Source organism: Panulirus ornatus, chromosome 16, assembly GCF_036320965.1.
Source record: "Panulirus ornatus isolate Po-2019 chromosome 16, ASM3632096v1, whole genome shotgun sequence".
NCBI lineage: Eukaryota > Metazoa > Arthropoda > Malacostraca > Decapoda > Palinuridae > Panulirus > Panulirus ornatus.
Window position 1 is genome coordinate 15,286,770 of NC_092239.1, and position 14,504 is coordinate 15,301,273.

Here is a 14,504-nt window from a genome sequence, read left to right on the forward strand (position 1 = left end):
CCATATATTCATAACACTTCCACAATGTATCTCTATGAACTTTTATCATATGCTATCTCTAGGTCCTTAAGTGTCACAAACAGATCCTCCTGTTTCTCTTGAATATTTCTCACATACTCTTCACAGTAAACACCTGATCAACTCATCCTCTACTACTGAAACCACATTGTTCCTCCCTCATTTAATTTTTTGTGCATGCCACCAGTCTGTAAGTCACAGCTCATCTGTACATCTTGCCAGGCACACTCAACAAACTTTTATCATTGTAATTCAAACACACCTTTGTACCCCTTGCCTCTATACAGTGGCACTATACAGTACCTGCATGTTGCCAATCCTGAGGTACCTCTCAATGATTCATACCAAAGTCATACCCTTAATAAATTCAGTTGCAATACTATCCACTCCAGCCACCTTGCCACATTTCATCCTAGGCAAGACTTTCACCATGTGTTTTTTCATTGTACCTCTTGCAATGACTGTCTCACTTTGCATACTTCCCCAACCAAAGTACTCAACATCTATTACCCTATTGTCATCCACATTCAACTATACTTCAAAGTACTCATTCCATTACATCTTTTCAGCTCACCACTGCTTGTTGCCACTTTCCAGTGTACCCCTTTCACAGATGTTACCATTTGCTTTCATTTTTCACAAACTTTAACCTCCATCAATATTTATTATTTATTAGATTTATTTATTATACTCCGTCGCTGTCTCCTGCGTTAGCGAGGTAGCGCAAGGAAACAGATGAAAGAATGGCCCAACCCACACACATGTATATGCATACACGTCCACACACGCACATATACATACTTATACATCTCATCATATACATATATATACACACACACACACACACATATATACACATGTACATAATTCATACTGTTTGCCCTTATTCATTCCCGTCATCACCCCGCCACACATGAAATGACAACCCCCTCCCCCCGCATGTGTGCGAGGTAGCACTAGGAAAAGACAATAAAAGCCACATTCGTTCACACTCAGTCTCTAGCAGTCATGTATAATGCACCGCAACCACAGCTCCCTTTCCACCTCCAGGCAACACAAAACTTTCCATAGTGAACCCCAGATGCTTCACATGCCCTGGTTCAATCCATTGACAGCATGTCGACCATGGTATACCACATCATTCCAATTCACTCTATTCCTTGCACGCCTTTCACCCTCCTGCGTGTTCAGGCCCCGATCACTCAAAATCTTTTTCACTCCATCTTTCCACCTCCACTTTGGTCTCCCACTTCTCCTTGTTCCCTCCACCTCTGACACACATATCCTCTTTGTCAGTCTTTCCTCACTCATTCTCTCCATGTGACCAAACCATTTCAAAACACCCACTTCTGCTCTCTCAACCACAGTCTTTTTATTACCACACCTCTCTCTTACCCTTTCATTACTTACTCGATCAAAAGACCTCACACCACATATTGTCCTCAAACATCTCATTTCCAGCACATCCACCTTCCTCCACACAGCTCTATCTATAGCCCACGCCTCACAACCATATAACATTGTTGGAACCACTATTCCTTCAAACATCATCATTATTATTGTTATTATTTTCTTTCATACTATTCGCCATTTCCCACGTTAGCGAGGTTAGTGTTAAGATCAGAGGACTGGGCCCTTGAGGGAATATCCTCACCTGGCCCCTTTCTGTGTTCCTTCTTTTGGAAAAAAAACAAATGCTCATATTCACTTGTTATTTGCCACCCCTGCACCATACTATTGTTCTGCTTTCTCTTGTACATCTCTCCATCATATGCACTCCTTCCCTGTAAGTATTGGCCATACACTGTTTTCGCTTTCACAAATAGCTTCCTTTCATCATCTTACCACTCTTTACCCATTCTTATCAGCCTTCCACCCACCTTCCACATGATTTGCACTTCTCTTGCATATCCCAGCAGTGAGTATATTTATGTAAGCATAACAGGAGTCAAAAGAGTAGAAAGACAGCTTGTTAGTAAAGTTGGATAAAATGGGGACGAGAAGGTTGAGTGATGTTAAGTCATTAGAAAGGTGCATGTACGAGTCTTTATAGAACGGTTTGTTGATGTAGCATGTATGGCAGATAGGATGGTCAAGAAGACATGCAGCAGGACAGCAAAGGGTAGAAAGAGGAGAGATAAACTACAGAAGTGATGGGTAGATGAGTGTGAGAATTTATTAGGGCCAGGAATATTTAAGTTGAAGATGCTAAAGAAATGATTGGAGATATATTGCACTGGAGACATTTTATCCAGGTGTGTTACAAATGAAGGTTTTGGTCCCATTTCATGGATCAGTATACTATGGAAAGTTGAAAAAAATTGATAGAATCAGTTTTAATTATCCTTTTCTCAATGTAACACATTGGGCTTGGGTTGTAGATGTATGTATTATGTTAGGAGGCTGTTTGTAACTGAACCACCCTATTAATTTGAGAATGGAATGATGATAGGTTATGAATGAAGAATTATATGTATCCATGTAATTATCTTGCATACATAAATACATTGTTGATGGTGTAATTTGAAAGGTTTTCATAGTTTTGTACAGTCAACCAAAAAGTATTTCTACCATAGAGTTTGATGGAATACAAAATGAAAAGTGTTACTCCAGATGAAAGTTTCTTGCATAATTCATTGAGTCAATGAAAAAATTTCATTACCCTTGGGTTTGATGGAATTTGAAATGAATTTTTACTACAGTTGTTTGAAATGTTTGGTACTTTATACTATTTTTTGTATTTCTTATACTCTGCATTATCAAATGCTGATATTTATTTATTGAAATATGACTACTTTCAGTGATGGTTATTTTGAGAATTGTTTGCATTACGCTTATAGTGGGCAGAGGACATTGGGATGCTAAAGTTTATGAAGTGCCATTTACCCTGTACTCTTTGGATATGAAAGAAAATAAGAAAGAGAAAGGGTTAACAGATATTGTAAGAATTTATAGGGCTGCTGAGAAATATATTTTGGCCTGAGAGTGTTATTGGGTTGCGTGTTAATTGATAGGCACGTGAAAGAGAGACTTTTGGATGAGAGGTGCAACTGGAGGGATGTCTGATCATTATCTTTTGGAGGCGAAGGTGAAGATTTGTTGAGGTTTTCAGAAGAGAAGAGAGAGTGTTGGTATGAAGCTTGGGAAGGAGACTTATGTGAGGAAGTACCAGGAGAGACTGAGTACAGAATGGAAAAAGGTGAGAGCAAAGGATGTAAGGGGAGTGGGGGAGGAATGGGATGTATTTAGGGAAGCAGTGATGGCTTGTGCAAAAGATGCCTGTGGCATGAGAAGCGTGGGAGGTGGGAAGATTAGAAAGGGTAGTGAGTGGTGGGATGAGGAAGTAAGATCATTAGTGAAAGAGAAGAGAGAGGCATTTGGACGATTTTTGCAGGGAAATAGTGCAAAAGACTGGGAGATGTATAAAAGAAAGAGGCAGGAGGTCAAGAGAAAGGTGCAAGAGCTGAAAAAGAGGGCAATGAGAGTTGGGTTGAGAGAGTATCATTAGATTTTAGGGAGAATAAAAAGATGTTTTGGAAGGAGGTAAATAAATTGTGTAAGACAAGAGAACAAATGGGAACATCGGGAAAGGGGGCTAATGGGGAGGTTATAACAAGTAGTGGTGATGTGAGAAGATGGAGTGAGTATTTTGAGGGTTTGTTGAATGTGTTAGATGATAGATTGGCAGATATAGGGTATTTTGGTCGAGGTGGTGTGCGAAGTGAGAGGGTTAGGGTGAATGATCTGGTGAACAGAAAAGAGGTAGTGAAAGCATGTACAGAGCAGTGTGGTTTCAGAAGTGGTAGAGGATGTGTGGATCAGGTGTTTGCTTTGAAGAATGTATGTGAGAAATTACAGAGGTTTAAGTTTGTTGAGTATACTTGGGAAATTATATGGGAGGGTATTGATTGAGAGGGTGAAGGCATGTACAGAGCAGTGTGGTTTCAGAAGTGGTAGAGGATGTGTGGATCAGGTGTTTGCTTTGAAGAATGTATGTGAGAAATACTTAGATGATAGCCGGCAAGATGGCGGGTTTGGATGGTATTGCAGTGGAATGTATTGAAAAAGGGGGTGACTGTTGTTGTTGACTGGTTGCTAAGGATATTAAATGTACGTATGACTCATGGTGAAGTGCCTGAGGATTGGCGGAATGCATGCATAGTGCCATTGTACAAAGGCAAAGGGGATAAAGGTCAATTCAAATTACAGAGGTTTAAGTTTGTTGAGTATACTTGGGAAATTATATGGGAGGGTATTGATTGAGAGGGTGAAGGCATGTACAGAGCAGTGTGGTTTCAGAAGTGGTAGAGGATGTGTGGATCAGGTGTTTGCTTTGAAGAATGTATGTGAGAAATACTTAGAAAAACGAATGGATTTGTATGTAGCATTTATGGATCTGGAGAAGGCATATGATAGAATTGATGGAGATACTCTGTAGAAGGTATTAAGAATATATGGTGTGGGAGGCAAGTTGTTAGAGGTAGTGAAAAGTATTTATCAAGGATGTAAGGCATGTGTACGAGTAGGAAGAGAGGAAAATGATTGGTTCTCAGTGATTGTCGGTTTGCGGCAGGGGTGCATGATGTCTCCATTGTTATTTAATGTGTTTGTGGATGTGTTGTTAGGGAGATGAATGCAAGAGTTTTGGAGAGAGGGGCAAGTATGCAGTCTGTTGTGGATGAGAGAGCTTGGGAAGTAGGTCAGTTGTTGTTCGCTGATGATACAGCGCTGGTGGCTGATTCGTGTGAGAAACTGCAGAAGCTGGTGACTGAGTTTGGTAAAGTGTGTGAAAGAGAAAGCTGAGAGTAAATGTGAATAAGAGCAAGGTTATTAGGTACATTAGGGCTGAGGGACAAGTCAATTGGGAGTAAGTTTGAATGGAGAAAAACTGGAGGAAGTGAAGAGGAGTGTTGAGTATCTGGGAGTGGATTTGGCTGTGGATGGAAGCATGGAAGCAGAAGTGAGTCACAGGGTGGGGAAGGAACGCAAGTTCTGGGAGCGTTGAAAAATGTAAGGCGAGAACATTTTCTCGGAGAGCAAAAATGGATATTTTTGAAGGAATAGTGGTTCCAGCAATGTTATATGATTGTCAGACATGGGCTGTGGATAGAGTTGTGCGAAGGAGGGTGTTGGAAATGAGATGTTTGAGGACAATATGCGGTGTGAGGTGGTTTGATAGTGTAAGTAATGAAAGGGTAAGAGAGATGTGTGGTAATAAAAAGAGTGTGGTTAAGAGAGCAGAAGAGGGTGATTTGAAATGGTTTGGTCACATGGAGAGAATGAGCGAGGAAAGATTGACCAAGAGGATATATGTGTCAGAGGTGGTGGGAACGAGGAGAAGTGGGAGAGCAAATTGGATGTGGAAGGATGGTGTGAAAAAGAGTTTGAGCGATCGGGACCTGAAGATGTTGGAGGGTGAAAGGCTTGCAAGGAATAGAGTGAGTTGGAATGATGTGGTATACCGGGGTCAACGTGCTTTCAGTGGATTGAACCAGGGCATGTGAAGCATCTGGGGTAAACCATGGAAAGTTTTGTGTTGCCTGGATGTGGAAAGGGAGCTGTGGTTTCGATGCATTATACATGACAGCTAGAGACTGAGTGTGAACAAATGTGGCCTTTGTTTTGTCTTTGTAGCACTACCTTGCACTTGTGTTGGGGGAGGGGGTTGTCATCTCATGTGTGATCTGGTGGTGACGGGAATGAATAAGGCAGCAAGTATGAATTATGTGCATGTGTATGTATATATATGTATACGTTGAGATGTATAGTTATGTATATGTGCGTATGTGGACATGTATGTATATACATGTGTATATGGGTGGGTCGGGCCATTCTTTTGTCTGTTTCCTTGTGCTACTTTGCTAACATGGGAGACAGCGACAAAGTATGATTAATAAATAATAATTGGTACAGTATGATTTCGCTCTTGAAGGAATTTTAACCCATGCTTGGAAATTTTCATTTAATTACAGGACTTTAGAGCATGAATGACTAGGTTTTCAAAAGATCGGAATCTAAATTTAGAACGTCTAAGACTGTATTAGACTCAAAGCTGATAATTGCTGTTGTGTTCATTCCATTTGTCAGGTAGCACTTAAAGGGGATTGAATACAGAAATTTCCTTTTTTATTCACAAATATTTACTATTTCAGTATATTTTACAGTTTTCAGTATAACACTTAGCAGGTTGATATGAATATAGGAGTATCTATGTCTTGGTAGTCCACTGCCAGATAAGGAGAGCAGGCATATCAGGATGCCAGACATCCAGGAGAATATGTGAAAAAGTTTGAATTTGTATTTCAAAGTGGAAAGCTTTGCAAATGTATTGATTCTCTTTTTTTATTGACCAGAGATTTTGATGCAAGTGGAAAACAATGAACATCTCTGGCACTTACTTGAAGTGGACTGCCTTCTAAGCACATAATACCCTTTTTAGTTTGTCTTTATGAACTACTGTTAGTGAAAACGTTTGGACTTCCTTTTCTGTGTTCATGTCTGCATATCTTTGTGTGACCACATCTTGGTTAAGTTTTTCAATGAGTTCAATAGTGAGCCACTGCCTGATGTACTGTTATGTAACTTTTCATGCAGATGCATATTGGTGAGTTCTTCAGTATCCTACCAAATGTTGGTCATTTTTATTTACATGTCACACTTAAGTGACTTGTTAGATTATAGGTGTGAGTTTAGTTGTTGCTGCCATTTGATTTAGTCATGTAACTTTATTTTGCTACTGCATATTATTACTCTCTTGAGTATCCCAACAAAATGGTCACCCCCAACGTATATTTCATGCCTTAATGACTGTCCAGTGTTTGAGTTAATTTCTCTGCTGGTGTTTAAAACTTGGTTTTGTAACTTCTTGTGCTAATGTGTTTTGGTGTGTGCATGAACATCCCCACTGAAACTAGGTAGCCCTGACCTACATTTCATGCCTCTGTGACTATAATGCACAATTGAGTATCCCACCAAAATTGGTCACCCTTGCGTACAATTCATGCCTCAATAAACGTCTAGTGTTTAGGCTTCAGTTCATTTCTCCAGCAGTATTTGATATTCAGGTGTGTAATGTTATGTGCTGATGTGTATTGATGAGTGCATAACCATCCCACCAAAATTAGGGAGCTCTGACATACATTTCATGCCTGATTGACTGCACAATCTGTATATCTGAGTTCTGTTCTCAATCTCCCATTTGTTTTGTCATGTGACTTCATATAGTAGTGGAGATAGAGGAAAGTTTCAGCATCCGACCAAGTGAAAGTTCCTTTGACCAACATTTCTCACCTCAGTTTCCCTGAGGTTCAGTTTTCAGCTGTTTGATGAGAGGCTTAAGATTTGAACAGATGTGACATCTCTATTGCCATGGCCTCCATCTTAAAGGAGTTTCCAAAGGGAACGGGCATTAAAGATATAGATAATTAGATATATCTTTTGAGATGCTGCACAGGTCAGAATTAAAAGGACGTGTTCTGTGTAAAAGAAAGAATTAGCATTAGTTTCATGAGGGGAGGGAATGTGAGTTAAACTAAGTATGTGTATATGTTAAATGGGTTTTAGAATGAAGAAAGATCATTGTTATAGAGGAGAGAGAGTTACTTTATTAACAGTCATCACCAAGGACCAACTGGAGGGGAAGCAGTGCATCATAGAACTTAGGAATACCCCATTGAAAGCCGATTCACTGTTGAATTCTTGGCTTTTTTTATGATGGTCTTTTTACTTTAGTGCTCTTGGCAATTTTTATAATTCTTTTGTATAGTGAAAAATTGCAAAATCAAATGAACTTGTTGCATCCACAAGTTTTGTTTATGTTGGCTCAGTCATTGTAGAGCATTCTAAGCCAATCACTGCTTCTTTTCTTGTTCTTCATCACTTTAAATGTGTGAATATCTGATCTCTCAGTGTTTGTCTGTCTATCTATGATTCCTGTTTCCTTTGGGAACTCCCTCTTGGGAATGGCCATGGCAAAAGTTTCCATAACTGGTGAACTCTAGTGCAATTTTTAGCTTCACCCTTAACAGTCTACTGGTATTATGCATCTATAGTTCAGTGTTTTCAGAAGCTCCTACCTAATGTTCCTACCTACTTATTACTGCGTAATGTTTCTCCAAAATGCCCTTATCTAATGGTCCTACCTATTATTACTGTCTACTGCATCTACTCAGTAATAGACAGAGAAGTCTTAGCATGACCCAGTAACAGACAGAGAAGTCTTAGCATAACCCAGTAAAAGACAGGAAAGGCTTAGCATGACCCAGTAAGAGACAGAGAAGTCTCAGCATGACCCAATAAGAGACAGACAAGTCTAGGGCTAGTGCATAGTGCTCACCACAAGAAAAAAATCTAGTAATACAAGGAATGAGTTGTATGAGTTAAGTGTTTATGTGTGACAAGGTGAGACTTCATGTTTGTGGACAGACTGCTAGCAATCCACATGTAGGTGAGGCATTTAGAATTTATCATTTTAAAGAACATTTATGAGTTATCTATACCTGTAATGTCTGGAAAAAGGTTTGCAAGTAATAGTGCTGGAAATGCCTCGGTGGTGGTGAGAAAAAGTATCACTTTGGAGTTGGAAAGGGAAGTACTCATTGGTAAGAAATAACATGGACAGGAGCCTATCTCCATATCACATGTTTTAGTTCCCCTGTAATGGCTGATTCGCTGAAAGTTCTTTTCAGTGGGGTATTCCTGTTGTGGGAAGCAGGAAAGCCCAAGAAGGGGATTTCAAAGGTAAAAACTTGTGCTCCACCTTCAGGATATGTTAAGACCGACAAAAGATTCACAAAAATCCTTGTGAAAGGAGGACCGTAGGTAGTTACATTGGAGACATCAGCATTCCATCAAAAATCAGTTAACCAAAACCACATTTTAGGCCTCACTGACTGGTAATTTTAAAGTTGCAAATTTAGTTCTCAGTGACTGTTGATACATGGTTGAGTACATGATTGTATAAATTAGTGATGCGTGCTAACTCTTAAATCAAACATAAATCTGTGCTGCCTGGCAAAAGGAACCTCACTAAGAGCTTCTAACCTTGTTTTCATGCCAGCAATTGAATTTCCCTCATTTTTGGTGGTGGCACGAGATACCTAAAGTCGTTTTATACAGCACATACACAGGGGCTCTGCAGTTATCCATCAGCCATGGCGTAGAGAGGTTGTTATAGTAGCTTACTAAATGAGATGATATTGAGCAGCTGTATGTGCTCCATAGCACATACAGCTGTTTAGTGATAACAGAAACAATCTGTTTAGTGATAACAGAAACACCAAAGTGTATCAAAGCACTGTAATAGTTGAGATGTGTTGACACGAAGCTCTGTAGGCCTTACTGCAGTCTCAGCGATACACTTCTTTCACTAGTTTTCATTTCTCCAGGGGGGGGGGGGGGGGAAGTTAAGGCTTATTTCACTTTCTTTTTATGATTGTTTCATGTGAATATTTTTCCCTTGTGATTGAAAACACCCATTTTTCTGAAGCATCAGGAAATTTATTTGCCTGCTGAAGGGTTTAAGTAACCCATTAAAAGTATGTAACCTTGAACCTTCATTGAACACCTCAGTGATAAGGTTTAAGTTTCAGGTCCAAGTTCCATTCCTTAGCAACTGTAGTACAGTATTTGATGTACTGTCTTGTAACTTAAATATGCTGATTTATGCTAAGGGGTGCTTTAGCCTCTTGTCTTGGCTTTCTTTTCGTGCTTCAGTGACTGATGATGTTTTGAAATCAGAGTTCACTTTTCAGCTACTATATGAAGTACAGTCATTTAGTTTAATTGCTAATGTATATTGAACATTTCAACATCCTGCCAAAATTAGATCACCCCAACACATTATCTCCTCATTTGTAGTTGGCCTATTTCATCTTCGAGCCCAGTTTCATAACTACTATTTCATGTGAAATCCTCTCACTTGATGTGTTTTTGCATCAGTGTTGTACCACAAGTATAGTCCCCTGATCCATATTTAATGCCTTAGACACTTGGATAAATTTTCAGTCTTGAGTTCATTTTTCAACCACTGCTTGATATATGATAATGTAACTTGATATGATGATGCATATTAATGAGCACATCAGCAAGTTAAGCTTTAGGTTCGAGTCCTATTTCAGCCATTCCTTGATGCATGGTCATATGATTTCTTGTGCTGTTACTTTTTAATGAATGCTTTAGCATTTCATTAAAAGTAGTTTCCCAGACCTACGCTTCATGGTGTGTTAATTCTTGCTGTAATATTGGTCCAAGCCACGGAATCATGTTGGCTTACAACTTCATTTGCTGATCCACATTGAAGAGCACTTCAGTATCACTCATATATTAGGTTGTTCTGACCTCCATTTCATAATTCTGTGACCAAGTAACTTTTTGGTCCTGTTCATTTCTCATTAATATTTGGATGCACAATCATGAACTAAATGATGATGCATAGGTATGAATGCTTCAGCATACAATCAAAAAGTATGCTGCCTTAACTTACTACATGCCTCATTAACTAAAGTTTTAGGCCTGAATAATAGTTCATTGCCACAAATTTTTTTAGTCATTTTTCATCGTTTGCTGATGCATTTTGATGAGTGCTCCACCATCCCACCAGAAGGAGGTTACCCTGACCTACATTTTACACTGTTGTGACTAGTAAATCTTTGAGATACTTATCAGCTAATGTTTTATGTGCATCTATGTAATTTCATATGCATGCATGTTGATAAGTGCTTAAGTTTGTTAGCAGAATTCACCTTGACCATCACATCCAACCTCTATGACTCGGATAAGATTTACATCTGAGTTTAGTATTTAGCGAACTTTATATTCTTGATGTGAACATGGTGGTTATAATTAATGTTTCCTGTAAAGGATTAATGATAAACTTGCATGTGTCTAGTACTGTATATGATACTTATAAACTTCACTGGTACACCTAATATATTGCAGTTGAATTGAACATGAAATATTATGGCTTTACATGAATTGAGTATGTTGGGGTGATTGTAGTGTACTTTCGTAAGCTTAGTAATTTATTTCATGGTGAATGTGTTACACATTTAGTTACACATTTAGTAACTGCATTTATGTCAAGCATACTTCAGAAAACTGCGATTAGTAAGTTACTGTACAGATTTCTTTCCCATATACCGTGAGTTTGGGAACCATTAGGACATCATGCGTAGATACTCCACTTACCAGTGATTAAGAGTATTCAAACAATAAATGGCCATATTTTTGTTTTGAAATAGTGAAATTGAAGAGATGCTTGAACTGCAAACTAACATAAAATGCTGTTTTAAAGTTGAAATTCATAGACAATATTTTGATAAAACAAAGGACTTTTATACGTACTGAGAATTACTTTATGATGTAATTGATGTAGATAAAGATTTCTATGTTAAGGACATATTTTCATGAGACTTGTAGTCATTGCATTTGTTCAAAAAAGTAATTTAAAAACCAGTTTGAATTGAATATTTTTACATTAGATTTTGTTTCAGTTATTGCAGGTGTGGTTTCAACAGTGGTTCCAGATTCACCACATAAGATTTTTATTGGAGGTCTCCCTAACTACCTTAATGAAGATCAGGTATGTTCCTGCTTTGTTAACCTTATGCTACAGAGGGGGTGGAGAGCAGCCACATGGGCCCTGCTGTCTGTCAACTACGCAGATCTCCGTACACTTTCTGTGTAGCTATTCTACATCTTGATTGTGGGACCATCTTGGTATTGCTTCTCTACACCTCTGTTGCATGTATTCACTTTACACTTTTTACAATAGTCTGAGGATGTTAGTGTCCAAGCATTAAGCAGTGGAAGTTTTCAAAGGCGTATCCTTTTCAGTAAAATCGATAACTTGAATGTAAATAAAGATTATGACAGTTAACCTATGTGGTTGTCTCTTGCCACCAAAATTGATAATTGTCACTCTGCCAATGGACATTTATTCAACCAGGCATTTAGTTTTAATTTAAAATTACTAATAAATAGTTTCTTTGCTTTGAATTTGTATTAGTATGAAAGTCAGCTTGGAGGCTTTCTCAAGTTATGGCAGATTTCATGCATTACATGCAGCGGTAATTTTACAATGAGAAAAGATAAACAGTAGTTCCCCATGATATTTGTGTGTAACTTAGAAGGTAAGTGGTGTCCCATTTTTTGTTTGGATAAGGATTCTCTGAATAAGGAATTTGCTCTGTAGTCGTTACAATTGTTATTTCCACTACTTCCAAGAAGGAGGTTCAGTATTTTCTTTATTATTTGCAAGGGAATATTTGCTGCTCAGAGAATCATTTCCATCCAGAATCTGTGTTCTACTTTTCAGCTGAAGGTGAACAAAGCAGCTTGTTAGATATTTTGGGCCAATGTGCGTCTTTCTTCTCAATTAGACATGCACCTTCAGATTTGAGATATCAATGAACATTTTGTCCAGTAAGTTTTCTTCTAGATTAGGCTTATTTTAATGAAATTGGATAGAGTTGGTGCTGATAAGAGATGTAAGGATCAGGGCCCGAAACTTTAAAAGAAACCACCTGTATTTAATACCTAGATGTAGTAGGTCACTTATGAAATGGTTTGTAGTCTTCCTTCTTCGAGACATCAGAAGTACCCACTTTCCTTTAATGTATTGTCATAGCAAGGTCACAAATGAAATGGTTTGTAGCCTTCACCTTCACTTGTCCTCCCCTACCTTAGGGAAGTAGTTAGTTTAGGATCCCTGGTAACTGAGCAGTTTAGGTGTAGGAGCGTTTAGAGGGTTGTAACTTGCAGAAGTAAATAAAGAATTAAAGGTAAGTCTATAAACTTGAAAAAACATTCAGCATACCTGAAAATTGTTTGATGAAAGATGTGCAGGCACCTGATCTATGCATGCTTTGATGCCAGTCAGAAAGATTCATGAAGTCCATGAATCTCCATTCTTAATGTAGAGTGTGGCATACCATGTATAAGGGAAAATCTTGTTGGTAGAAAGGGCTGGTCTATTTTTTTGGGGGGCGGTGTCTTTCTAACTCCCTCAAATGGTGGGTCTGATTAACCTTGGAAAACCAGTAAGGTTGTTAATAACCTGACAGGGATGGGTATTTTAAAACCTTACACATCAGGTTATCAGTTGCCTTATTGGTCTTCTTGGGTCTACCACACCCAGGTTTTTAGGGAGGGATGCTATGAGAAACTTGAAGAAGTATCTGGATGGTGGACACAGCTTTGCCGATATGTCTTGAAAGCTCGCTTGCAGATACATTTTCTTGTTTCCAAGCAAGAAGTAGCTTTTTTTTTTTTTTTTTTTTCTCCTCCTCAAGGGACACCTTCTTAGGACCTGTAGTTAGTTACTGGTAGAAGAAAAATATCTGGAACAGAATTAGCAAAAATATCAATGAACACAAGGAATCTGAGCAAAAGTTTCTTCCTGCCACTAGCAATAACACATGGTAATTGAGGCAGCAACAATGTTCAGCTGACTTTGAGGACTGTACCACACTGACAGACATACAATATTTCCACCTTAAGTAAGGAATGGGATTTGTTGTGCAAATAACATTCTCACTCCTCTCTCTCTCTTTCTACTTTTACAGTAACTTGAATTTGCCACCAGTGATGTGTCATCAGCAAACAACAACAAACTTCCCAGGCCCCCTCACCCCCTGCATACTTGACCCTCTCTCCAAGACTTGCATTTGCGTCCCTCACCACCCCATCCAAACCAAATTAAACAGCCATAGTGACATCACACACCCCTGCCACACTACCAGCCTTTATGTGGAACTGTTGCTCATTTCTTGAGAGATGCTATTGCCACCGTCACTCATTACACAGGGATGACCACAAAAGCATGATTGCTAAACACTTTCATGAAAACGATCTCACGGTAGACCTAAACAACACAGTCACATTGTACCCCTCTTCTGATTATGCTACTCATAGTCATTGAATCTCTATATTGCTAATACTAAGAACTTTAATTTGGCCTCAGTCAACTTTAAAGTCCATCTTATTATCAACCAAATCATTATAAAAGAATTATCTAGAAATGATAATAAGAAAAATGGTCCAACACATCCATATCTTGTTACCCAGGCTAACCCCTGCCATGCAACCCCCCTTAACCACATGGTACCCCACCACTCTCCCGTTAATGATCACTGTTGGTCAAGCCAGTGTGTTTTCTTGATGGCAGAGGTCAAATGGTATTATTGTGTTGTTGAGGTATAAAAAACTTTATAAACTATTGGCTCCTGATGAGGTGGATTATCTCCGTGAAACATGTTGTGCCACGTTTAGAAAAATTACATGTTAAATGAAATTATATGAGCTCTTACTGAATTGCAATTCACCTCCATAAATATTATCTCGGGCTAATGTAATCAACATATCAAAAAAAAAATATGGATAATATGATAACATTTTTTTTCCCTACATATTCGCCATTTCCCGCATTAGCGAGGTAGCATTAAGAACAGAGGATTGAGCCTAAGAGGGAAAATTCTAACTTGGTT

At 38.7% G+C, this 14,504-nt stretch overlaps 1 protein-coding gene across 2 annotated transcripts in view; it reads left to right on the top strand.

Annotated features, from left to right (window-relative positions):
• The window catches only part of U2af50 (U2 small nuclear riboprotein auxiliary factor 50), a 69,787-nt gene that overhangs the window by 39,349 nt on the left and 15,934 nt on the right, over nt 1-14,504 (top strand). For both annotated transcript variants that reach the window (XM_071671348.1, XM_071671347.1), the window contains exon 6: nt 11,511-11,599. In XM_071671348.1, the coding sequence (XP_071527449.1) occupies nt 11,511-11,599 (89 nt within the window). The remainder of the gene's footprint in view (nt 1-11,510; nt 11,600-14,504) is intronic.